At 41.6% G+C, this 27519-nt stretch overlaps 1 protein-coding gene across 5 annotated transcripts in view; it reads right to left on the bottom strand.

Moving 5' to 3' along the window:
- The window catches only part of GTDC1 (glycosyltransferase like domain containing 1), a 375327-nt gene that overhangs the window by 248979 nt on the left and 98829 nt on the right, over positions 1-27519 (bottom strand). For 3 of the 5 annotated variants that reach the window (XM_075000592.1, XM_075000589.1, XM_075000590.1), the window contains exon 3: positions 201-263. The exons of the other annotated variants lie outside the window; for them this stretch is intronic. In XM_075000592.1, the coding sequence (XP_074856693.1) occupies positions 201-263 (63 nt within the window). The remainder of the gene's footprint in view (positions 1-200; positions 264-27519) is intronic. 5 annotated transcript variants of the gene reach the window in all.

Below are 27519 nucleotides of genomic sequence, written 5' to 3'. Positions count from 1 at the left end.
ACATTTATAAACTCTTGGTACAATATTTTTAATAAGGATGCTATCAAAAGCACTGAACAGAGACACAAGACAAAATTTTTCAAAATATAATACAATTAAAGTTGTTTTTAAAATTCCAAATAAAATCCAGAAAATCCTCTAAGCAAACTTTCCCCACCCACATCCATATACGGAGAGCCCAATATTCTTGCCTTCCTTACTCCTTTAACACACCCTCTTCTGCTATTTGGAGCTTTATCAGGCAAAGGAGAGCACAGGCAGGCCTGGAAGTGTAAAAAGAAAACAAGTATAATTTGTCTACTCTTGCATACTGTGTAAAAAAATGAAAGAAAACCTATGATACATACATTATTAGCCTACCTGAGTTTTGAAAAAAATATGCTGCCCTTTCTAAGTATGGCATACGTTTAATGTAGTGTGCTTCCATCTATTTCCTCACTATTTAAAATTTGCTCCAGGTGTTATTAATAAAATAAATTTTATTTTTAAAAAGGATGCTATTCTGTAACCTTTGAAGCTCACACATAGTCTAACTTAAGCCAGCTTTAGCTCATCTGGTCTTTAAATGGCTCCTTTTATGTGGTCAGCCCACGAGCCATACGTACTGCTATTCAATCACACCACTGTACATCACCAGTGTGAGGATGATTTGCATGATTTGCATTTCCTGTACAATTTGAGCTTCAATGAGCTCTAAGCACCACGTACAAAAGAAACCACCACCAAGTAATGCAAAGATTTTAGTTAAACCAGATGAGACTATTTTAGTCTGGCTTCCAAAAAAAAAAAGTCTCAGGGATATCCTGTTAAATAAGGATTTATTAGTAGGGACTCTGAACCTGAGATGAGTAGTTACATATAAAAGATAAAAGTCATATAAATTCCTTAATAAATCTGGCCCAGCAGAAAGGTTACATGTCAGAAAATAATGCACTGAACTAGAATATTCCATATTCTTATTCCTGTTCCTCAGATTTTGGCTTCACATTGTGTTATTAGTATAATTATTTCATAGGACATACATGAGTTCAGTATACATAGTTAAATTACCATACTATATGCAGTTAAATTATATCTAAATTAAACTACACCTATTGATTGCTTCTTAAGTTTTTCCCCTCAGAAAAAAAATTTTATTTTAATCAGAAATAATCAATATAAACTGGAGGACAAAGAACTGTTATAGAAATGCCATTATAGAGGGCTCGATGAATAAGTACTAAAGTGAAAAAAAAAGTATCAAAGCCTAGTCTTCATGAAAAACAGAGACAGATGGGGAGACAGACCTATATGATGCTACAAATAGATGAATATCTTGCAAGGATTTCAACAAATGTTGTAAGATTCAGTCAAAATTTCTGAAAGTACACATTTGCTTATTGTGCTCCAAAGTATTTAAGTGCACCTGAAATGCAACCTACTATTATATAGATGAAAAAATTCACCAAAGTTAATTTTTGATAAGTGGAGCAAAATTGCAATAGAGCCCTGGAATCATCATCACTACATAAGCCATTTTCCAAAGATCATTTTGCCTGAAATGCTTCCTGTATCAAGGTACAGTTCAATAAAAACACAAAGGAACAAGATTTGAGAATGTTTATTTTAATATCTGCTTCAAAGAATTTATGTCAATGCACTGAATACACAAATTAAAATTCAGGCTGCTTCCTCTATTGCCTTCCTATTTGTAGCATCTTACCGTGCAGCACACATCTCTCCATAATGGTCAAGGTAGTCATTCACTATTTAAACCAATCTACGGTACTATGCCTGTTCAATTGACTGCATCCTACCAGCTAATCAGTAACCATCATATATGGCATATAGCAGAGTAAAAGAAATTCTGTTGAGGCACTGAAATCAACATATTACTTATGATTAGTTTAAAAAAAAGCTCAGAAATCATCTATTGATATTGTTTTCACTTAAAACTTACTTCAAAATGCAGTTTTATTTTTTTTAAAAAAACAAGCAACAAAATAATCATAAATAATCAAAGATTAAAATTTGCCCTTAGATACGTGTACAAACTCCATTTATTCAAGTGTGATCAAAGGGGAAACATTCCAGAGACAAATTTGATCCTAGGTGTACTTTCTATTCTGTAGTTGCAAAATTTAGAATGAGAAATGATTATTAAGTTTGGTTGTTGTTGTTTTTTCCCCTCAATTTCCATGCAGAATGAATTAATGCCCATTTTGAAAGGCCAGCTAATTTTACCATGGAGAGAACAAACCATATGTATTAACTCTTTGGTTGCTGATTTCAAGAATATCAATCAACTAAATGTTCCAGTGGAGGTGCATACATTATAAATAAGCCTTTTCAAAAAGATCTCAGCACAGCCTTTATTGTATGTGTGAGTAAAAATCTGTTTTTGTGTATGCCAAATGAGTCACTAAGTATGCATTTAAGCCGTTTGTGCACTTAAAATTTTTAAGCACAAATGCATACGGCCCTTTTTAAAATCCACCCTATGACTCTGCAGAGCGCTAACAACATCCTGTGAAGCACTAAGTTCATTAGGAGTCAACAGTAGTGAACACCTCAGAGTAGACACTCAGCACCTTTTTGTACCAGTTCCTGAACAGCCAATGCACACAAAGGATTGGAAAGCATAACTAATAAACTTGCTTACAAACATTTTGCTTGATCTAACTTAACACAATGACTACATAAAAATATTTAAATTAAAATAGTTTGTTGAGAGTAACACTTTATAGTCATGACATCTAATCTATGAAACAGATTATTCATGTTTCATGCCAGATAAAGTGAGTTAGAATATCTGCTGTTATTAAGGATTTTTGTTTTACGTAAGAAGATTAGAATGTAGTATTATTTAGTATCAGTCTTTCCTAACATCATTTTCAGTTAGTTTGTTCCTAAAAACATCACTGTTTGAAACTAAAAATAGATAGTTATTTTAGCCATTTAATCACCCTGAGCCAAAAAAAAAGTGTTAGTCTTCTTTAATTTACAAATAATTCTGTAATGTACTTTGTGCATCTATTATGAAAACCACTGAAACACAGCCTTAAGACTTACACAATATAAGCTCCACTCCTGCTGCAATTCAAGCAAAATGTGTTTTTAAAAGATTCCAGCAACAATAGTCTTATGACTAAACAAGAAGCAGAAGCAGAAGCTATGAGCCAAACAGATACCTCTCGGTTTGCTTGAACTTAATCTGATTAAAACATGGCTCTCAAAAACGTTAAATAGAATGCCACGTCAGAGAGCATGCATATGATAAAAATAGTTCATGACAGGAAATCATTATTAAACCAGCATTACTAGTGTATCTGTTGTGGAAATTTCCCTGTAATTTTTAAAGGTTACCTTTATGCCTTTTTTTTTCTTTTTAGTTGTCTGTTACACAACTTCTCCTACTCCTCAAAGGTATGCAAGTTTCAGATGTAAACAAAAAAAAATTGCAATTTTCCAACTATATACTGGTTATGTACCATTTCAAGCATGCCATACTTCATACTATAATTCAGTTTAACATGAAAGCATATAATATTCATGGCTGGAAAATAATCCAAAATGGACAAATGCCACCTTTACACAAATACTGTCATGTGTCAGGAGAGTAAAAATGTTGAATTCAATTACTTTCATAATTAAAGTACCTTAATGGTTTTTATAGTGGAAAACATAACACCTTTCCATGAAAAGTTGTTAAAAGAAAGATGACAATCTTTTTCCAGTCAGCTAACCAAAATTAGAAAAAAAAAAACTCTGATAGTATACTCTCACACATCAACACTGATCTTAGAAAAAGCTAACAAAAGTTAAAAAAAGAATCAATAATAACAGAAACATTGCTATTTGTGTTGGTATAAATATTTTTGTATTATTGTACCCTTTGACAGGGTTTTTAATAAAACACCAGTTAAACTCTCAGCATCTTTTATCTTGCCTTGCTTTTAATTACACAGCTCAAAAGGATTTTTTTTGTTTAAATGAAAAATACTTTTACATGACACAAGTATTCTTTGGCTAGCATATATTAATAAACATATTTTGGCATGTACAAAAGATTTCAACAAGCTTTTACAACCAGCTCCAAAAATCTTGATTTCCATTTTAAATGTCACCAACGTAGGGCAAAAATCTAACTGACTGTCTTTTCTCTTTAAAAATAATAATAATAATAATAATAATAATAATCTATACTGGTGATTCAGGCTTACCTGAAGAAAAGTCCTGCTATATCTGGCCATTAATTTGCTGGGTTAACATTCATGGTGTCTTCCATCAGTCTCTGTGCTTCTCTAACGGCAACTATCCCTTGAGTAGCTTTCCTAGCTATATTATTTAAATATTGGCAATTTAGGTTAAAATTTAATGCCACAATGGTATTAATTGATGTTTGAGAAGAGTGAAGGGAAAATACCAGTAGACACTGATAACTAGGCCCAAGAGAGCTAAAAGCTACTGCATGTCCAAAAGGCTCATTCGTCAGTAAAATGACCTCTATACACAGGCTCTACCATATGATCTTGCAAATAGTTTCCAAGACTCCTATCAAACCTAACCTGGCTGCATCTGTCACACAGGAAACCATTTTCAGGGTAGATCAAAACGATCATAAAACTGAACACATAGCTCATCTGTACAGATTTTCAAACCTTATGTTATGAATTGTAAAGATCCTCCAAATAACATGCACAGCAAAGATGACGTTTATGTTCTTCTATTAATATTCCTCCAACATTACCAATGGCTATTCAATATAGGGAATAACCAGCCCAAGACTTCATTGCACTCACCTTTCTTTAAAGAGCAACATAAAACATCAAAAAGTTTTCCACATTAGAATAGCAAGGTTCAAGATATTCAAATCTGATTTAGATAAAGGTACCCAATATCTGTGGAAGAAGTCCAAATATTCCCTCTTCATGAGAAAAATTTCTATCTGCTAGGAAATTCAGAGACTTGCTGTTTACATCCTCCCAGGTAAAGCTATATAATGCTCTGGATACAAATCAAAACATTCAGTGCCCAGGGTAGAAGAGCTTTCGAAGACAAAACATGAGACCATAATACAAGCAAGACAGAGCAGTGCAGCTGAAAATAAGTAGTTTGGATCCCAATCCAAATGAACCTAAAATGTAGCCAAAGGAAAATGAAACCGACCATCCCTGGGAATCAGTGAATTTGCTGCTATACAAAACCTTGCAACCAGTTAGTCCCTTAAGGTGAGCTGCACAAACCAGGGGCTCCCTCTGCTTCCTGAATTAATCAAATCCTAACAATCAATTCTCAAGAAACATTAGAGCTATGCCTACACCACAGCATGCTTTTGAAAGGTGACCATCTGGAAGATATCCCAGGAAAAGCACGACCACACACACAAAAAGCAGACTGCACTTCTGATCCACTTTCTTGAAAGATTGCATCCACACACAAACAGCAGACCGCTCTTCCGGTCCACTCTTTTGAAAGAGAACATCTACACAGCCAGAGGAGCTTTTTTGAAAGAGCAGAGCAGGAAACGCCACAGACAGGGTCGTGTGGCTGACAAGCACTCCCGGGGCCCACAGCCAGGTGCTCCCTTAAAGGGCCCCTCCCAAGCACCTACACCCTGCACACGCTGAGGGCTGTCAAGCTTCCACAAGGCACAGCAGACCCCATGCAACGGCAGGATGGACCCGCAGCAGCAGCACCTCCTCCACAAGCTGGCCATCATCACAGTCTTGGTCACCCACCTGGCTATGGTCCTCATGGCCGCCCTAAACCTCCTCCCAGGAGTGGTACTCCCCGCTACAGTTCCAGAGCCCCTTAACCAGACACTGCACCATGCCCCGCCCCCATCGCCTCTCCCCAAGTGCCCCAGTACCTCTAGATCCACACCAGCACCTCTAATTGGTGGAAACGCCTGGTGCTGGGGTCTGTGACAACGCCAGATGGTACCAGAACTTCTGGATGTGCAGGGCAATGTTCCAGGAGCTCTGCCACTAGCTTGCCCCTGACCTGAGGCACAGGAACACCTGAATGAATCCCGCCCTTCCCCTGGAAAAGAAGATAGCAACTGCTATCTGGAAACTAGCCACCCCCCAGAGCTATCATTGCATGGAACACCAATTTGTTGTGGGCAAAGCCACCGTTGGGGCTTTCCTCATGGAGATAAGGCATGCTCGGATCAGGAACCCACCATGGAGAGGGGGTAGGGGACTCCAAGGAATTGGGGACACCAACACAGCCTGGCATGCCCTCACGAGAGCGCCCGCCCTCTGTCTCATGCAGGTGGTGAAGGCCATCAATGCAATGCTGCTCTGGAGGTTGTCCATGCAGTGTACCTGGACAAAGCCATCACTGGCTTCAAGGGGTTCAGGTTCCTGGGCTATTTCAGCGCCCTGGACAAGACACACATACCCATCTGTGCCCTTGAGCACAGTACTGGGACCTATGTCAACTGCAAGGGCTGCCACTCAGTAGTGCTCCAAGCACTCATGGACCAGAGGGATCACTTCCAGGACATCTACATGGGCTGGATGGGCTGAAGCTACAATGCCTGTTCTGGAACTCCAGCATCTGATGCCATATGGAGGCCAGAACATATGTGCCCCCATGGGAGATCCCGGTTGGAGATCCAACCATGCCCCTCTGCATGGTGCTGGATGCTGCACACCCCCTGCAGCCCTAGCTGATGTGGCCTTACACTGCCACCCTTACCCCAGCAAGGAAATCTTTAATGCCAGGCTGAAGCAGGCCCGCAATGTGGTGGAGCAGGGCCTTTGGGCACCTGAAGCAGCAGTGGTGCTGCCTGCTCATGCAGGTGGAGGTCTGGCTCCAAAACATCCCCCAGACAGTGGGCGCCTGCTGTGTCCTCCACAGAATCATGGGTGGCAAAGGTGAGGTATTCCCTGAGGGCGGACAGCCGAGTCCAGCCCCGGCTAAGAGCAGCCAGCCCCTGCCCCAAGCCGCCAGGCCCATCAGGACAGGATCCACATAAGAGAGGCTCTCCAGGAAGGCTTCATGTAGGGGTCCCAGTGACTGCCACCCACAGACACCCCACAAAGGCCCCCTCCACATATTTATCCCTCATCATACCCCCACCATGACCCCCGCCCGCACGCGCACACACTCCCCACCGAACCCCTATGAAGAGCTTGCAACACAGGAGTGGTGCAAAAATAAAATCTACATAATAATAAGAATCACATTGTGTATCCAACAAGCATACAAAGACTACTTACAGAGGGGAGTGGGGGCACACTATGTACATTTGGGATTGAGCAAGTGGGAGGCCTCAATCTGGAGGAGAAGGGGAGTCTCAACATGGAGGGGGAGCTACTCCGGGGCAGAGGTGGATGGCTGCAAGCCCCACTGGCCCTGGGATCCCCCCACCACCTCTGGCATGGGGTCCATGGTCAGGCTGGGAGGAGGTGGGCATCATTGGGAGGTAGGGCCATGGGTGGGGCCAGTGGGAGTGGGCTCGGCAGGGGTTCAGGAGCAGGTGTGAGCTCTGCAGGAGGGCAGGAGCAGGTGCAAGCTCGGCAAGATGGCAGAAGCCGGGACAAGCTCATCGGAGGGGCAGGGGCAGGGCGGCAGGGTGGAGGAGGTGGGCCAGGACCCCCATGTGCTCCCACAGGACTGCTGTGATGTTGCTCAGGAGCCCCATCAGGGTTTCCCAAGCAGTCCTCCACCATGCACAGTCAGCCTCGTCAATACGGAGGCACTGCTCCACAACCTCCACCTGGCAACAGGAGACATTGTCCTCTGTGGGCCACTGACACTCCCTCCTGCTCTGAGCCCCTCATGGTGCTGCCATAGGTGATGACCAGTCCCTCTCCTCCACCTGACTGTCCAGGACTATGGAGGGGTCGTGATTCTTCCAGCCCTCCTACAGTGCAGCTGCAGGTAAGGGGAGTTAGAGACGGTCAGTCCCATGTTACTGGTACGGGGACGAGCCCCCCACCTCCCTCACAACACCAGCCCCTGTGTGAGCGGGTGGCCATGGGGTGTCAAACATGCTGCGGGGTTCTTGCCAATGTGGAGTGGTCCTTTTGCCCAGTCAGGCCCTGCCCACCCCCTCCTGCAAGTGCAGCTTGTGGCACTGTCCACAGGGCAGGTGCTGAGTGTTGCCAGTGGCTGTGGTGGTATGCTGGAAGCCATGGCCAACTGGCAGTGTGTGGCTCTGTGTCCACCAGGCATAGAGTGGCCTGCTGGTGGCAGTGTTCCTGCCCCACAATCCAGGGTGTACGCACCACTGGCACTTACCAAAGGGTCCCGCGCTGAGGTCCAGCAACAACCAGCTGCCCATTGCCCAGCTCAAGGACTGGGATGGCCAGTCAATCACAAGGTCCCCTTCCTCACTGGAGTTCTTGGTGACCTACTCCAGCTCTGGGTGCATGAGGCAGTCCTTGGTTCCCAGCTCCTGCTCCTCCCCAGGTGTGCCTTACCTGCCAGGGTGTCCAGAATAGCAGGTAGTGAGGAGCTGTCCCTGGGCCCAGGAGGCTGTGGAGCTCCTTGTATTGGAGCAGGATGCATGTTCGCCTCTGGAGCAGCCAGTGGTGTCCCAGATCCAAGCATAGCCCCGTCACAGCTCCTTCATCTTGGTCTGCATCTGATCAGGGTTGCAGGCAGGGTGTCCCCAGACAGCGAGTCCGATGGCAAGCTGGGAGAAGGCAGCCACATTGAGGCACCAGGTGCTCATCTCCCTCAGCACCTTCTCCCCCTGCCACAGTCTAAGGAGATCCTGTAACTCAGATTCCATCCAGAGGGGGCCCGTTGTTTAGGGGGCTGCCCAGCTGCCTGCAAGCCCAGTGAGGCTTTGAGGGGGGCCCTACGGTTTTTAACATGTCTGTCCACAGGGAGCATAAAGCTCTGCTGCCGCTGGCCAGGGCATCTCCATGCACCCGCTGGCCAGCACCATGGTGGACTCTTCTTTTGAAAGAGCGGCCTGCAGCTCATCTGCACATTTGTTTCCCAAAGGATTCTTTCAAAAGGGGCTGCTCTTCCTGGTCCAGGACTGGAGGAGCACTGTTCGAAGGGGCACTGCTCCCATAGTAGGTTTTATGTGGAACTAGAACCACAGCAGCTGGTTTAGATCTTTCAATTTCATTCAAAAGGGCACGCTTTGTGTGTAGACGCTCTGCACGCTCTTTCAAAACTGCCCCCAGTTTTCTATTTTCCTATCGAAAGGCCATGCTAGTGTAGATGCAGCTTAGTGTATTATGCAACACCTGATATTTATACAATCATTTAAATCTTAGAAGGATATTCTGTTTTCAGAATCCAGAAGTAGCTTACTAATTTGAAAGACTGACGATAAAGTAGAGAAGCAGGCACTATGATAATACAACTTAAGAATAAGGTATTTATCGTGTAAATGACTAACTCTGAAAATAGACATTGAGGCACCCTAAATTCACCAGAGCATTTCTTGGGGTGATCACAGAATAGGCATGCTTGAAGTAACACAGAGACAACTATCCTGGCCAATTCAAAATCCTTACTCACTTAAACTCTACTAGAATCATGCTATCAGCTACCCTACATCAGCCTATGGTTGGGGTCGAAATATATGGTAGGGGTTTAAATACATGTAATCCTGTGGATCTTTTCAGCAAAAACGTGTATACACTATAAGGAAACCAAGAACAATCCCCTATTGTCAAAGGTCAAACAAATTAGGTGTCCATTTTTCATCTCGGCTGACAGGTAATAGTAATCAATTTCATTTTACGGCATTAAAGGGAAAGCAACTGTTGAAATACTTTAATCCACAATATATAACACAAATGCATAAAAAAAAATTCATTATTGTGGTGGGGTGACTCTTTCTCACTTTTGACATTAAGTAAACATATTGACATATTTCCCTGGCAAGTCTTAGCCTTCTTGACAAGTAAACTTATTAACTACTTAAGAGTAAGCTACAGTGCCTGACTAGCTAGAGTTGCATGATGGACAACAGTTCAAGATTCTGTGTAGAAGACTAAGCCAATACCAACCTACAGACCCACTTACACTCTGAGGTGTCAGGTATAAGGTGCCACAGATCCTAAACACAAACGCTACTTAACAAAACCAGTTATCAGACTTACAAATGCACAAGGCACTCTGATGGAAGAAGTTGTGCTCCACAGCACCGGCTATTCTCTTAGTTTTTTAGTAATTTTCTTGGAGCAATACTAGAATGACACATGAACTGTATATTTTGTTCTAACACACATGTAAATTTGCCAAGGCATTCTCTTCTTGCATAGCCCATTTCCACTTCTCTAGAGGCCTCATATTTTTCTGCTCTCTCTTCTCTTGACTGAGGACAGGATCCAAAGCCTGGCATCTTAATAGTTTGAAGAGGAGAGGCTATAATAAAAATCCTGTATTCCTCGGACTGGAGCAGCAATAAGAAGTGGTGAATCATCATCAGGTGAACTCATTCTGTTCCTCCAAAGTCAGGCAGCAGATGACAAATTTCCAAGTTAGCCACCCAGCTCTTCTTTGTTCTCATCATTTATGCCATGTATTATGTGTAAGAGAGTGACAACAGCATCGTAAGGTGCATGCTGAACTACAGGCCCTGTCACTGGCTGCAAAAGACCATATGGTCATTCACATGGAAGTACAATTGTACAAGACAGCAAGTCAGAGGGATCCGCCCTTCACCTCACCAAAAAAAGAAAAAAACATAGGTGGGCACAGAGAAGGGCTCAATATTTGTAATGTTATGTAAACAATATGTAAACAATATCTAAAATAGTAACAGAGAGATGGCTGTGCTAGTCTATATACTATCAAAACAAAAAAGCAGTCCAGTAGCACTTTAAAGACTAACAAAATAATTTATTAGGTCCCACAAACCTCATCACTTAATGAATTACTTTATTAGCCTGTAAAGTGCTATTGGAGTGTTTTTTTGTTTTAATATTTAAAATATTTACAGCTGCCAAATATTCTAAGATTATAACTAAAATGAAGAACTTGAATTTAAATTAAATTTTAAAAAGCAAGAACTGAATCAGAATTTTTATCTCAAATATGCCTGCATTTCCATATGCAAATCAAGAAAATGCTTTAGCTGCAGATATTGCCCAAAGAACTACTGAATCTTAGTGGACTTAAGATCACAATCTCCAGATCTCAACCAGCCCATGTGTCTAGTTCCACATAAAACCCACTGTGGGAGGGCACTTATTTCAGATTTCACTTTGCATATGACTGAAATTTCATAAAAATACTGAGAGGACATTCTTGTAAAAAGGTGTGATTCACAAGTCATTTAAAGGTGAGAGAAATCTTCCTATACTGTCTAAATAGCAAGGTCTCTTCCATTCTGTGCTAAAACATCTTAAGAACAGCTGATAAGATTTTGATACCATCAAACAGTAGACCTGATGAGACCTTAAACTTTGATTCCTTTGCCTAAATGTATTTCAGCTTCCTTCTGCAGCGCATAAAGATGTTAAAACTTCAAATTTAATATAACTACAATCAAAATTAAACTATAATGCACTAGCAGATATGAATTAAACTGACAAAATTATAATTTCACTTATGATTTCTTTAACATATATTCGTTTCAGTTATCAAATCAAAATTTAAATATGAAAACTCTTATTGTTTTAATCTTACATAATCTTTTAGTATTCAATCAATTATCTTCTTTCAAGGGAGGAATAATTCAGGTGCTATATTTCAAAGATCAAATAAGAGAACACCACAATTTTCAATGATTTAACAAAAAAGTGGGTGTGTTGCATTTTAAAATGCCTTAAGAAAAAAAAAAAAACTGTTATTAAAGATGAAACAGTCTGGCTAATTATTTTTTTTCTAATTAGCAAGATGCTCTAACCTCTTTAATAAGCCTTGTTGTGGACAGCATGTTCCATCCATATTGGTTATCCATCTGAAGAAAAACTAAACACAAACTTTAAAAAGTACAGCTAATAGAATTAGTGCAGTTGAGTGTTGGGAGTCAGAAGAGTGCTTATACATATTGGCACTATCTAATGAGAATATTAAATAATAAACTTTCTACCTTCACTACACAATATTTCACAATATGAACCAGCTTCTCAACGACAGAGAGATTTTTGTGTGCCATTTTAAACACAAACTTTGAAATACCATAACCATTAGTTAATGGGGTTATATTTTTAAGGTTCCACAATACATGCGGAGAGGAAGAACAACAAATGTATGGACCAAAATACATTTTGCAATTGCGAACTAAGAAAGGGTAATAGGAAGGCAAATATCATAGTGATAAGGAAAACAAAAGAAGAGTCATTGAAAACTGGAACCAAAGCAGTTGTGGCCCACTCTATAAGCAACAGAATTTTCCTCTACTATGAAGACTTTTGTTTTGCATGCACAGCCTTCTGTCTGTCTTGTCAGTAGCTTAGCTCAATAATCTAAAGCTGAACTAACCCACTAATTGGTGACAAGATTTAACCATCTCTTTATCCTATTTTGACATAGAAGGCAGCATTCTAATATTACAATGCATCTTGTAATGCCAAATCTAATTCATCAGAATATCACCAAACTGAAATGATCTCCAGTAGCTTTTATATTCTGACCCAGGTAGCTTTTAACCCTTCCAAGAGACTGTTTTTCCACAGAGATCCTGCTAGAGCTAACCATTTCTGTATCTTGAGGAAAGCAACACTTCAATTACTGAGGAGCTGAGCACAGCTGAACCATGACTCCCAACCAAGACACAAACAGTAAACATGATGGGCATGACAGATTCTTAGGTGCTATATGAAAGAGGATGGACCTTATTAATTACACATTGCAACCAGACTAATTGAGTTACAGAACAATTGTTGTGTCTAAAGAAATTCAATTGCAGAATCACAAATACAATCCATGGGTGAAATCCTGGCACCAGTAAAGACATTGCCAAAACTTTCATTAGCTTCAGTGAGTTCAGAATTTCTCCCCAGTTCTCCAGTCCACCAGAATTCAGCTTCCCCTTCTCCCCATTCATATAAGCAGCATGAAAATAAAACTGTACTTTCGTACCATCTGGAGTGGGTACCTCAGGGCAGACTGCCAAAAACAAGGCAGACATCGCAAACTATGATTAATTTTCGCCAAGCCAGTTAGAGGTGATTTCTTGGGCCAGAGCAAGAGGAGGGGTGACCCTCTTTATTCTCCCTTCCACTAGTGGTCTGGCCCCCACATTCTGACCCTTCTGCCTGTGGCACTGCCCACAGCCTCAACCCTTTCTGCCCCTTCCCCCTTCTGCCTGGCCCAGAACCTGTTTGCTCCTTTTTATCCCCCACCCACTGTTTCTTCAAGACTAGAGGAACTTTGGCCGAACACTACGGCACTGGGGCCACAATGGGGAATGGAAGCTCCTCCAGTCCCCTGGCTGCAGTGAGAGGGTACAAATGCTGGGACATCCCCTACCACCCTCCAAGCTTCCGTAGGAAGCCAGAATCAGGGCACTGGGGCTTCTCCACTCACTCATCTAGTGCTTCTCCCATAGGGAATGTTTAGGCATGGGGGCTACCCCTTCAGCCCCACAGCTTCTGCTGGGGATGCAGTGGGGGCACTGAGGACTTCCTCAGCCAGGCATGGTGGCCAGTGGAGGGTCTTCTGCCATGTTGGAGTTTCCGGGGCACTTCCCACATCCTGCCACTTATGCCAGAGATGAAGTGTGGGTAAACTCTGCTGTGGGGCAACTTCCTCCATCCCTGAACTTCCATTGGTGAAAGGGTGGCAATCTCTGTTGTTGGGGAGGGCTTCCTCATCTTACACATTCTGCGGGGGATGGGGGTAGGGAACTTCCCATGCCCCACCGACTAAGTAGTCCCTGGAATAAAGCAATGTGGCCCCAGTGACTCATTCACCCATGACATATGTGAACTCCTGGATCACTGTAACAGTCTTACCATGGAATCAATCTCCCTAAACTTTCCAGTGCCATCTAGACAAGAAGGATTTAGTGATAAATTTTCCTTTGCACCAAAAACAATAAGATATTCAGGTCTCTTCCAGTCCCAAGAGATCAGTATGCAAACAGATGGTCTCAGAAATGCAAATAACTGCTCATTTGCATATTTGTTTGCCGACAGAGGTTGCTGCCAGCAGGAAAAAAAGAAGTATAAACGTGGTTCTGCCAGTAAAACCACGCCCTTTGTCAGCAGAACCACGTTTATGTTACACACATACCTATGTGTGGTTAACTGTCCTATGTAGTGGTACCCAGACCAGTTTACAGAGAAAGAATAAGTGTCCTCTACAGCCTAAGCTGAAAGCCAGCAAGCCTTTAGCTCAAGTTATAGTGGTACCTACACTAAGCTCCCAAGACTCTAGGTTTGAATCTGCCTGAGGGCAGTTACGTTTACACTGCTTTTTTCCTGCCAGCAGCAGCTTTTGTCGATGAGTGAATATGCATATGAGCAGTTATTTGCATTTTCAAGACTGCCCATTTGCATACTGTTGCTGGCAGTTCGGGTCAGTGGAACCATAGCCATTTACAGGTCAGACAGAAATGAATTGCAATCGAAATCCTAAAAGTGACAAAGTTCTAGAGATCTGTCCATTCAAAATGTCTCTCAGACAGGAGCCAAGGATAACCTGAGGGGATCTCTGGCTTCAATTTAATGTCTCTGGACCTGTCAGAGTTCAAAACATCAAAGACATTTAAAAAACAAAATATGTAAACTATTTTTATTTCCCTCTTCCAGCACTGAAGTTGAGGGGACAAGGCCTTCTGCACATACTTCCCAATGAGTAGATAATGCAGTTAACAAAGCTTTTGTCTAATAATGGCCCACAATTTTTGACAGTCTTCCTGGATGGTTGGAAGAGGAGTGATTCTGGAGCCCGGTATCACAAGATCAGATCAAATCTTTTCAAAGTTATAATGCAAAATTTGCATATTTCCTTATTAGCATGGAACACAGACACGAGAAATGAAATTAATGCATAAAGCATTTGATAGAGTCTAAACACTAAATACATTCTGATAAGATTAATACCTATTCTGAACAAAACCAACACATAGGTGAGCTGGTTTGATTTCTAGTTGACAGTCTGTCAATTCTTAGCTAATACCTACAGCCTTGGTGCTGGATTTACTAGCATCAGTATGCAATACGTACAATAATAGGTTTAAATTCAGCTGTTTCCACCTAAGAAAGATCTTAAAATCACAATGGCTAGTCCTCTAAAAACTTGAGATCAATGTGCAGCAGCAGGAAAAAAGGCTAGCAATATGGATTTATTAGGAAAGGGACAGAAAGTAAGACAGAAAATACCATAATGCCACTATATAAATCCCTGGCCCTTACACCTTCAATACGCTTTCCAACTCGTGAACAGTGTAGAAAAATTAATGCAGAAGTGTTATTTACCTTTTCACAAAATACAGAATCCAGTGGTCACCTGATGAAATTGAAAGGCAGCAGGTTTAATACAAACAAGAGGAAGTACTTTCTCCACACAGCATGCAATTAGCCTTTGGAACTCTTTGCCTTAAAATGTGGTTTTAAGAAAGGATAGATACATTCAAGGAGGATAAGTCTATCAATGGCTTTTCACACACATGATCAGGGACACAACATCCTGTTTGGGGCTCTAATGACAAGAAGCTGGGAGTAGAAGACAGGAGATTGCTTCATAATTCTCTGTTCTGTACATTGCCACTGAATCTCTGGTACAGGCCACTGTCAGGGACAGAATATTGGGCTAAATACATCATGGTCTGACCCACTATATCAGATGCAATATTGCAGAGTTCAGGACTGATTCCAGTATTAATTGAGTCTATGTTAGAAAAATGTTAGACTGGATTCAGAAAAAAATTCAATTCTGAAAAGTCTCTCTCAGCAGGACAACCTATATACCCTCTTGAAATGCTTCAGCAGGAAACTGTGGAGCCGTTTGTGAGTTGGAAGGCTCACATAAATTATTTCTCTGAATCTTATATTCTCCAGATTTTTGGTCCATCTTTTAACATCAGCACATCAACTCCATTCAATGGGAGTCAAGATGTAAGAGGCATAATTCAAGGAGAATAGGTCTAAAGTGTACATTTCAGTTTGTTAGTATCTACAAGGCAGAGAGAAGCTATGTCTGGCACTGTAAACAGTATGCTTCTAAAGTAAAATCTAATTTCAGAATACATGAAAAATTCTCCTTCAAAGTAAATTTAGGAACCCTTTTAGTGTAAAGAGAAAAATTCTTTTTACACTGTACCTTGAAATTCATCTCATCTTCCTGCATAATTTTAGTATCTTTAGCACCATTTATCTGAATGTACTTGGCAGATAAAACTTTTAGATGTTTTTTAAAATGAAATTGATTACCAAGAAATTTCTGCATATGCACAGTTTAAAATAATTCTGTTCCTCGGGCTTTAAAAAGAGAGATGTCGCTATGCATGATAACTGTTTCATGTTAGTGAGTTACAACTATTCTGTCACAAGTATGAAATGCATTTGCTCAGAAAAGCCAAAGGCACTGTCAAACCTACAGCAATCTCAGAAGAGTAGGAAAAAATGCCTGCAAACTAGCTGCTACTAGGTAATGGTTCCATTTATCATTCTTAAATGTCATCTTTAATTAAAAATGGGATATTCTTTTCCATAAATAAAATAATTGCAGATATTCTCAGATTATCCATTCTTTTTACAAAAAAAAAAAATTCTGCCTTACATGATACACATAGCATCCTATATAGAGGAGAATTATTCAGCTGAGTATGGTTACATCACTACATTTACTCCAGAAAGAAGACATTTAACAGTATGCCAAATAGATAAATAAAATCTTTATGATGCAAAAAACCTAAGTTAAAAAGAAGGTGTAGTTCTTTTAAGCCTAAAATACTTAAGCTTAGAGCAGGAGAAAAAAAATCCTTTAACCTTAAACAAAAAATGTTTAAATAAGTACTTTTCTGCTGATTCGTCCTAATTATTCTCTCTCCGTGGGATAACTTCTCATTTTAAACACTGTGAAGTGGTTACATTGATGTAAAATGAGTGTAGGTGGAAAAATAAGGCCCACTATGGTTATATATATCTAATTATTACAATGTACGCTGCTAACAGGTCCAAACCTCTCCTAACTCAGCTGCAGAATGGAAATCGCATATTAGTTTATGGAGTCATGTCCACTGCTGTTCCCTTATTGTCACTTCCAGGTCCTATTAGACAGGAATATAAACTTCAGCAGGCAATATGTAAAATGGAAATTAAGAAAGAGAAGAGCAAATCTGAAGAACATGCAGGCAAGGATCTGTTGACAAACAATATCACAGAATCATAGAACAACAGAGCCGGAAGAGACCTAAGAAGCCATCAAGTCCAGCCCCCTGCCCAAGGCAGGACCAAACCCCATCAGATAAGCCCAGCCAGGGCTTTGTCGAGCCAAGATTTAAACACCTGCAGGGATGAAGACTCCACTACTTCCCTAGGTAGACCATTCCAATGCTTCACCACCCTCACAATGAAAAAGTTTTTCCTAATGTTCAACCTGGACCTTCCGAACCGCAACTTGAGACCATTGTTCCGTGTTCTGCCATCTGTGACCACTGTGAACAGCCTCTCTCCAGCCTCTTTGCAACCTCTCTTCAGTAAGTTGAAGGCTGTTATCAAATCCCCCAGTCTTCTCTTCTGCAGACTAAACAAACCCAATTCCCTCAACCCTTCTTCACAGAACATATGCTCCAGCCCCCTAATTACTTTGGTTGCCCTCCGCTAGACCCTCTCCAGTGTGTCCACATCCTTCCTATAATTGGGGGCCCAGAACTGGACATAGTACTCCAGATGCGGCCTCACCAAAGCCAAACAAACAGGAATAATCACTTCTCTGGATCTACTGGCAACACTCCTCTTGATGCAAGCTAATATGCCACTAGCCTTCTTGGCTACAATGGCACACTGTTGACGAGTGTCCAGCTTCTCATCCACTACAACTCCCAGGTCCTTTTCTTCAGAACTACTACCAAGGCAGTTGGACCCCAGCCTGTAACAATGTTTGGGATTCTTCTGGCCCAAGTACAGGACTCTGCACTTGTCCTTACCGAACTTCATCAGATTTCTTGTGGCCCAGTATTCCAATTTGTCTAAGTCACTCTGGACCCTATCCCTACCGTCCAGTTTATCTACCTCTCCCCCTTGCTTAGTGTCATCTGCAAACTGGCTGAGGGTGCAATCCAACCTCTCATCCAGGTCACTGATAAATATGTTGAACAGAACTGGACCCAGAACTGAACGCTGGGGCACTCCACTAGAAACTGACTGCCATCCTGACATGGAGCCATTGATCACTATCCACTGGGCTCGACCTTCTAGCCAGCTTTCTATCCATCTTAACGTTCATTTATCCAATCCACATTCCTTTAACTTACTGACAAGAATATTGTGGGAGACAGTATCAAAAGCTTTTTTAAAGTCAAGATAAATCACATCCATTGATTTTCCCCTATCCACAGAGCCAGTTATCCCATCGTAGACACTAATCAGACTGGTCAGGCATGACTTGCCCTTCATGAATCCATGCTGACTATTCCTAATCACTTTCCCCTCCTCCAAGTGCCTCAAAATGACTTCCTTAATGAGTCCCTCCATGATTTTTCCAGGGACTGATGTAAGACTGACCAGCCTATAGGTCCCTGGATCATCCTTCTTCCCTTTTCTAAAGATGGGCACTACATTTGCCTTTTTTCAATCATCTGGGATCTCTCCTGATCCCCACGACTTTTCAAAGATAATGGCCAAAGGCTCGTCAATGACATATGCCAACTCCCTCAGAACCCTCAGGTGAATTAGGTCCAGGCCCATGGATTTATGTACATTTATTTATTTACGTATTTATTTACATTTATCATTTAAGGGCTTCTAAAAAAGAAAGCTCTTATTGTTACTGGGTCTGCTGGAACACTAGCGTCCGAAGGGGGAAATCAAAGGGAATAAGGAGACTGCAAAGAAACTATATGATTTCTTTGTGAAGATTTCCATTAGAGGGAATGATGAGGAAATACCTATTGTGTGGTTGCACTTTCACAGATAGTGAAGACGAGGCACTGTCAGAGATTAATCACACAAAGGGAAACTAGTGTACACATTTTGTTTAGATTTTCAAAAGGCTGATAATAATTTTATTCACAAACAGCTATTTAAAACCAGGATAATAGCACACATATCATGAGACTGGTCAGCAGGTAAACTGGAAATGCCTAAAACAGAAGATGTTAAAAACTAGCGTTGATTAGTGACTCATTAAGTGGCACTCTCCTCTCTGAGCCAAAAGTGAAACAATACATGTCAGCACACTATTAGGTGGCACTGAGCTGTCTGGAGTCCTATCTTCCAGATGAAATGTAAAGCTGAAATCCTGAGCACTTGTGATCACTGAATAGACTCGAGCACTTGAGTGGAAAGCAAAAGGTGCTAGCCACAGCCTTCTACCTCAGCTCCAATGTGTGTAAAGTATATTCTGCTTACTTATCTCTCTCTGGTTTATCTCCTATCCTCAGCTAATTTGCAGTCCAACAGATGTGGCATTTCATTCCAGATGTAATTACACTTTGCTGGTGGGGAAATTCATCCATATAATAGTCTGTGCATCAGAAAGAATCAAAAAGTAGCAAAAAGTTTTAACACAGGTGTTTGCAACAGCCCAGGCCAGCTAAGGGGAAAGAACAAAGGTGGCAGTTGCCTCAGGGTCCAGCAATTCAAAGGGGGCCAGTGACCCTGGCAACCCCAGCCCCGTCTCTTCCACTGGAGACCCTGCCCTTTCCCTGAGCATGGAGACACCCCCTCCCTCCCTCACACACACAACTTACCTGGGGTCCCACAGAAGTTGTCAGCCCATCAGAATAGCCACATTACTGATCAATGGAGAAGACACAACTGATTAATGCTGGCCATTGCAAATGAGTAACAATAACATCTACCACAATATAAGACGTATATGCTGCAGAAAAATTACTGGGAGAATTTGGATAATTTTGTATTGGTGTTAATTTGTATCATTTTCTTCTAAAGCTAATTGTGTTAGATACTATCAATCCACATATTCAGGCCATGAAAAAGAGAAAAATTAGATCGCAAATAGAATTTTAAAACCTCTAACTACTACCTAAAGTAGATTTTGCTTTGCATAAAGTTTCGATTTTAAAATCGAAACTATTGGGATCTTCCTGCATTGGATGCAAAGTACATTTAGTAGAAAAATAGAAAACTCTCATTTCAAAGGGTCTAAAACTCCCAAATATTTTGCAAAATACTGAAGTTCAAACCTGCATTAGTCCAAGAGTAATCAATGCTTTTCCTGCACCTCAGGCCAGTGTAAATTGGGAGAATAATTCTGCATTCAGAGGAAAAGAAGGAGCACTTTTATGTTTCATGCCATCAGGAATAAGGGGACTTCGAAGTAGGCAGGGTCCTTTTGAAAAGGAGCCCCGTCGGGACAAGACGCGCGGCAGCGAGGTGCATCAATTTTGAAGTGCCGCGGCTGCCCGCATGCTAATGAAGCGCTGAATATGCATTTCAGCGCTTCATTAGTAAACTTCAAAATGGCCATTTGTGTGGCCATTTCGAAGTTTGGGGCATGTGTAGACGTAGCCAGTGTCTTCTACTGACAGAGCACTGTAGTGTAACTGTAGCAAAAGTGTATACAGTATATTTAGGAAAAACGTGATGGTGTGATTCATTACCAAATTTTATTAATAAGGTTTCTGGGATGTTCACATCATCCAGGCAAGCATAATCAGGCAAATTCATGCAGTATACCACACCAAGCATTCTACATATATCCATATGTTACAGGAAATACAAAAACTATTTACTAATACAAGATTTTAAACCTTACCTACTGCTATCAGTAAGTTCAGATAACAAATGGCAACATAAATTTTTGCAAGTTTTAAGATGATATAAATAGCCTTTCTGTACACAATAACAAAGAGGTTGCAGGCCAGTGTGCTTAAAATGGAAGCAGCAGGGCAATGGTGAGAGAATGGCTGTCAGAGAATGCCATTGGATTCAGAACACCATGGCTACATCTACACTAGCCAAAAACTTTGAAATGGCCATGCAAATGGCCATTTTGAAGTTTACTAATGAAGTGCTGAAATACATATTCAGTGCCTCATTAGAATGCGGGCAGCCACAGCACTTCGAAATTGATGCGGCTCGCCCCTGCACAGCTCGTCCAGACGGGGCTCCTTTTCGAAAGGACCCTGGCTACTTCGAAGTCCCCTTATTCCTATGAGCAGATAGGAACAAGGGGACTTCGAAGTTGGTGGGGTCCTTTCAAAAAGGAGCACCATCCGGATGAGCCGCGTCTATTTCAAAGTGCCGTGACCACCCACATTCTAATGAGGCGCTGAATATGTATTTCAGCGCTTCATTAGTAAACTTTGAAATGGCCATTTGCATGGCCATTTTGAGGTTTTTGGCTAGTGTAGACACAGCCCATCAGAGCAGCTTCTCCTGTGAGATTTCTAGAGTCCATCGTGAAGCTTAAAGCTGACTGCAGTGCCCACAACAAACCCTCTGGCAAAGTTGTGCAGAGAGGCTGTCTGCCCTTCCCAGGAGGGAAATGCCTGACCATCTCAGTTTAAAACACTTCTTGCCTGTCAAGTTCTTAGAGTCACATACGTGAGTCTAGCCCCTGGCTATCTTAATGGACAGCTCGTTGAAGACGTACTCAATGCATTGCTGTGATCAAAAACCCATATTAAAAAGTTAGGATATAGTAAGGAACAGAAGTGAAAGAGTGATACTGAAACTTTTTATATATATATATATATATATATATATATATATATATATATAATGCTGTGCTCAGAATTAACCAATACATCCAAAGAAAGAGGTAGAAATAATAAGTATACAAAGAAGAGCAACAAAAGTGATTAGCAGCATGGAAAGATAATCTAATGACATGGAAATAACAAAAAATAGAACAACAAATTCTGGAAGACTGTATTTTCACACATTTCATTAATCTGCAGAACTCACTGCCACAGGATGTTAATGAGGCATCTGAAAAGGCCACTCTCTTTTAGCGTTGGCTATGTCAGCACTGTAGCTACGCTAATGTCAGTCCACCAGAGCAGTCCCTCAGATTAGATGTCATGGCCAGGTTGTGAGCAGTCAAGTGTAGTAGTGAGAGACAGAGTTCACAGTCAAAAGTTCAGAGTCAGCTGTACCAGGAAAGCTGGTAATGACAAATAGCAGACAAACTGGAGATTGGAGTCACATATCAGATTCCAGGACCCACAGTGGGTCAGAATGGTAGCTGACCAGGATGGACAGAAGGGCATTGTTCAGACAACTTCCAGTTCTTGCTGCTGGGTCAAATTCTCCAGCAGTCAGTCAACCACTCTGGGATTCTGGCAAGCAGACCTCAGGGGCACAGCCTCACAATGGAGCTGGGCTTCCTAGGTCCCAGATAAGTGATTGTCAGGAAGCTGCCAGGTGGACAGTTGGAGTGTGGCTACTGCCATGAACCCCGAGGGCCTAAGATTGAGACTTGCATGACATTATATTAGATGCATTGCACTCAGGGAAATAGTCACTTGTGTCAAAGTAGTCTAGCTCAATGACTTAAAAACCTTAGATAGACAAGCACTTAGGTGGAATAACTGACTATTCTGACAGCCTCCTAGGCTCTGTCCACACTACCTCTCTACTTCGAAGGGAGGATGGTAAATAGGATGTTGGGAGTTTATCAATGAAGTGCTGCAGTGCATATGCAGCACTTCATTACGCAAATTCCCCCCTGCAGCAACTCCAAAGTGTTGAACTTTGAAGCGTCGGCTCGCATCTAGCCACGGTTCACCCATCAGCACTTCGAAGTGCCTGGTGTACTTGAAAGTCCCTTTACTCCTCAAAAATTGTTTTTGTATTAATAGCTTCATATTTCTGTGGCATGAATACCTAGCTTTCTGAAAGAAGTACTTAAGATTTGCCAGGATTTTGTTAAGTGTATATAGTGAAAAGGATTTTTATGGTGTGCAAGTTGTGTTGTTAGGATGCCCACATGACCATCATGTTTTTCTCTTTCTGAACACAGGCAACATTTTCAGAGTAAAGGGACTTCAAAGTTGCCCGGGCACTTTGAAGTACCGGCGGGTAAGCTGCGGCTACATGCAAGCCAGCACTTTGAAGTTTAATACTTCGGAGCTGGTGCGGGGCGGGATTTGCTTAATGAAGTGCTGCATATGCACCTCAGCACTTCATGAATAAACTCCCAACACCCTACTAACCATGCTCCCTTCGAACTAGGGAGGTAGTGTAGACAAGCCCGAGTCTGTTCCAATCTCTAGAGGTCTGATCCAAATCCCACTGAATTTAGTGAAAAGGCTCCCATTAACTATAATGGTTTTTGGATTAGGCCTGTGTTCAGAAAGAGAAAACCAAATGCTCATGTGGACATCCTAACACAATTTGCACACTATAAATATCCTTTTCACTATATAACCTTCACAAAATCCAAATAAAATCTTTAAGTACTTAAGAACAATAAGTATTCATGCCACAGAAATATGAAGCTATTAATAACAAAAAAAAAGACAATTGAACAGCCCAAATATCTGACAAAAAATTAAAGGATTTATATTTTTATCTTTAAAAATATTTGTAATGAGGAAAGGAGTGACACTGATTTCAAGTATCTAGACAGTTCCAATTATAGGACACAGACTGGAAGACCTGATCATTTTCTTTGAAACACAAAAGCTGTGTCTACACGTGCACGCTATTTCGAAGTTAACTTCGACGTTAGGCGGCGAGACGTCGAAGTCGCTAACCTCATGAGGGGATCGGAATAGCGCCCTACTTCAACGTTCAACATCGAAGTAGGGACCGTGTAGACGATCCGCGTCCCGCAACGTCGAAATTGCCGGGTCCTCCATGGTGGCCATCAGCTGGGGGGTTGAGAGATGCTCTCTCTCCAGCCCCTGCAGGGCTCTATGGTCACCGTGGGCAGCAGCCCTTAGCCCAGGGCTTCTGGCTGCTGCTGCGGCAGCTGGGGATCCATGCTGCAGGCACAGGGTCTGCAACCAGTTGTCGGCTCTGTGGATCTTGTGTTGTTTAGTGCAACTGTGTCTGGGAGGGGCCCTTTAAGGGAGCGGCTTGCTGTTGAGTCCGCCCTGTGACCCTGTCTGCAGCTGTGCCTGGCACCCTTATTTCGATGTGTGCTACTTTGGCGTGTAGACGTTCCCTCGCAGCGCCTATTTCGATGTGGTGCCGCGCAACGTCGAAGTTGAACATCGACGTTGCCAGCCCTGGAGGACGCGTAGATGTTATTCATCGAAATAGCCTAATTGCTACATCGAAATAAGCTATTTCGATGTTGGCTTCACGTGTAGACGTAGCCAAAATAAGCATTATGAACTGGATCAAATCAAAAAGACATCACATTCTTTATAACATAGTACACTATATGTTTGTTATTGAAAACAGAAACTAAACCAATGACTAATCTAGAAATTAGGTAGACACAAGACAACTGTTCAAGAGGATAGACAAAATGTATTAAAATTATAAGTGTGGAAATACTGAGTCATAATGTGTACTGAGACCAATGTAAATATCAATACTTCAGCTGATGCATAAAGTACATTTTAGGTTAAAAAAAGGTGTGGGTGGGATTTCCTCAGGTACTCTAAATAGCATTAAAAATTTACAGGTCCATATCACACAGGCAACTGGCATTCCATGTCAGCACTGTAACAATATCCAAAAACCGTTTATTAGAACATAAATTCTGACACTATTAATCACAATATATAAATCTGATAGCAAGATGTTCTGGGTCTTGATGCTTCAAGTAACAGAGAGCCTTCATGAGGGGATAATCCTCAAAAAGGGGTCAGGGAACACACACTGTATAACTTACCAGCTAATATCAGCTACAAGACTTCTTTCTAAAGCCATGCAGATGATCCTATTCATTCACTTTCTGACACACAACAGAGATAAAGCTTGGGATGACCAGAAATGAAAACTGCAGGATAATTTAACAATAGAAAATTAAAAAAAAATAAAACAGCCAACAGCAAATGCCTTCATTTCCCCATCCTAAAATACTACATTGATTACTTGATGTTGATCTCATTTACAATTTCATACCAATATAATTTTACTGACTTAAAAGGAGCTACTCCTGACTTACAGAGTCTAAAATCATAATCAGGTCTTTTCATGCACATTGAACAAATTAAATGAAAAACTTTTCTGGAGTGAAGTGTTGAGGGGTATACAGAAAAAAAAAGTACAAAAACACTCACTGTTAAAATGAATAGTTACCATCTGCCAGCATTTCATCTTAGGCAAGGTTGATTAATGCAAAGTGAATGCTTAAGATCACGTTGCTGTCTGCCTGAATAATTTTCAGGTAGTTGTTCTAAAATTATTACTCATATTTCCAAACATTGTTTTACTTTTCAATTTTCTGTTCAAAGTCCTCAGGTTGTCAGCCTGAGTCCAGGTGTAAACTAGGAAACTAAGTTGATTTCAGATATGCAATTCTAGCTATGGCAATTTCATAGCTAAAATCAATTTACCTGAAATCGACTTACCTGTCTGTCCTCGCTGAGTGGGTTAATATTCTGCGGTTGCATAGACATAACCTTAGGGTACATCTACACTTATGGGAAAACCCACATGCTGGCAGTTGATCTTCCTAGGTTAAATTTAGCGCACCTATTGGAGACGCACTAAATCGAACCACCCTGGTGCCACTGTCAAGGTCAGTCAACAGGAGAATTTCTCTCATTGACCTCCCTGTGTGTGGATGGTGGCAAAAATCAATTTTAAAAGAGTTGAATCTAGCTATGCCATTCTTGCAGCTGGATTTGTGTATCTAAAATCCATTTTTCCTCCTAATGTGGACCAGGCCTTAGATAAAGAAGAACATCCATATCTAATACTGTGATACTGCACTATTGCCTCAAGAACAAGGAACTGGCTTTTGACTCCTTTTTGCTGCAGCAGGGCAGTACTTTTGCCCTAGGATGGCAGCTGGGGATTCCATTCCCAGGGCAGATTTCACAAAAAGATCCCAGGCAGACTCTCCCAATAACACTGAAAACTAAGATGTCAGTTTAGACTAGTCTTATTTTAGGTAGAGAAATAGGTATTAATAATATTGCTGTTATTAATAATCAGATACAAACAACTGTGTTTCTAGCCTTTGCCATTTATTATAAAAAAATTACCTTTACCTGCAGTTTATTTCAAAACAGCAGTATCAATGGGAAATTGTCTGGATGTATAATTTAACATGTGTTAGCCTTTCACAGTCTTTAACATTGGGGTTTGTTTATTCATACGCTATGTAAGAGTGCTGATCAAATCATTTAGCAGAAATTGTCGGTCTTGTACTGTTATTTGTACTCCTGTATTTTACTTCAAACAACAAAACTATGAGAAGAAAGTCTTTTGGTAAAACTCATTTCATCCTCAAAAAGCCCAAGCCTGCCCTAAGCCACCTGTATTGCTTAATCATGTAGTCCAGTGGTGCGCAACTTGTGGGTCGCGACCCCCTTGGGAGTTGTGAATGTCTTCCTGGGGATCACAACTCCAGAGCTGCATGCGGCTCTTTAAAGAGCCATTTGCAGCTCTGAGAGCTGCTGTGCCGATTCCTCTTGCAGCTCCGAAGGCTGCTGCCACTTTAACAGAATTTTTTGTTTCAGCAGCAGCAGTCTCCAGAGCTGCTGAGCAGTGAGATGCAGCAGGAGCCCTGAAGAAATCAGTTGGCAGCGCAGGGGGCCCCAGAGGAGAAAGTTGGCAGAGCAGAGAGCTGCACATGGGGAACGCTGTCAGAGAGCTGGAAGGAGGGGCATCTGAGTCTGCCAGAAACACACAGGCTGTTTCTACACATGCCATTTTCCTCCAAAAGTGGCATGCTAATAAACAGCCCGAAATACACTAATGAGGCATGGAAGCAAATTCCTGGCACCTCATTAGCATAAGGTCATGTGTAGAAGCACAGCCCCCCTGGGGGAACTTCCAGAAGGAAGTCTTTCTTCCGGAGGCCCCTTCTTCCCAAAAATTTACATGTGTGCACAATTCAATGGCAGGTGAGCTCCAGAAAGCAGGATAGAGGGCTTAGCGAGAGAAAGAGAGAGAGAAAAGTTATGCAGCATGGAACTGCATTTTCAGACTGCCTGTCAGAGAAAAGCGGCTTCAGTCCACATAGCCTCTTCAAAATCTTTCCTCCAGCTGACTTGAATCAGCCCAGGAAAAAATGTTCCCTATGTTAGGAAACTGGGAGAGACACTGAGCACATTCTAAAGAAGAAATCAAAGCAAAAGTTTGTTCTTAACAATTGCCCTTTTACTGTACCTCCCAAACTATATAGTTTGGAATTTACTTTCTTGAAACTATACTCTTCCTCCCACCATTGATGTGAAAAAAAAAAATCACTGAGACCCATGTTTCTCCCAGAAGCCAAAAAAGTAGTGAATGCCTCACCCATCCCACTCAGAAACAGAGAGACACACAAAAAGGGAAACTCTCTTTCAGAAAATTGGGGGAGGAGTTAAGGTCCAATCCCTTCTGTTTCCTTGTGGGCGAG

This window comes from Carettochelys insculpta, chromosome 8 (assembly GCF_033958435.1).
Source record: "Carettochelys insculpta isolate YL-2023 chromosome 8, ASM3395843v1, whole genome shotgun sequence".
Lineage (NCBI taxonomy): Eukaryota > Metazoa > Chordata > Testudines > Carettochelyidae > Carettochelys > Carettochelys insculpta.
The sequence above is the reverse complement of the archived record's forward strand: the minus strand, read 5'-3'. Positions and strand labels throughout refer to the sequence as shown.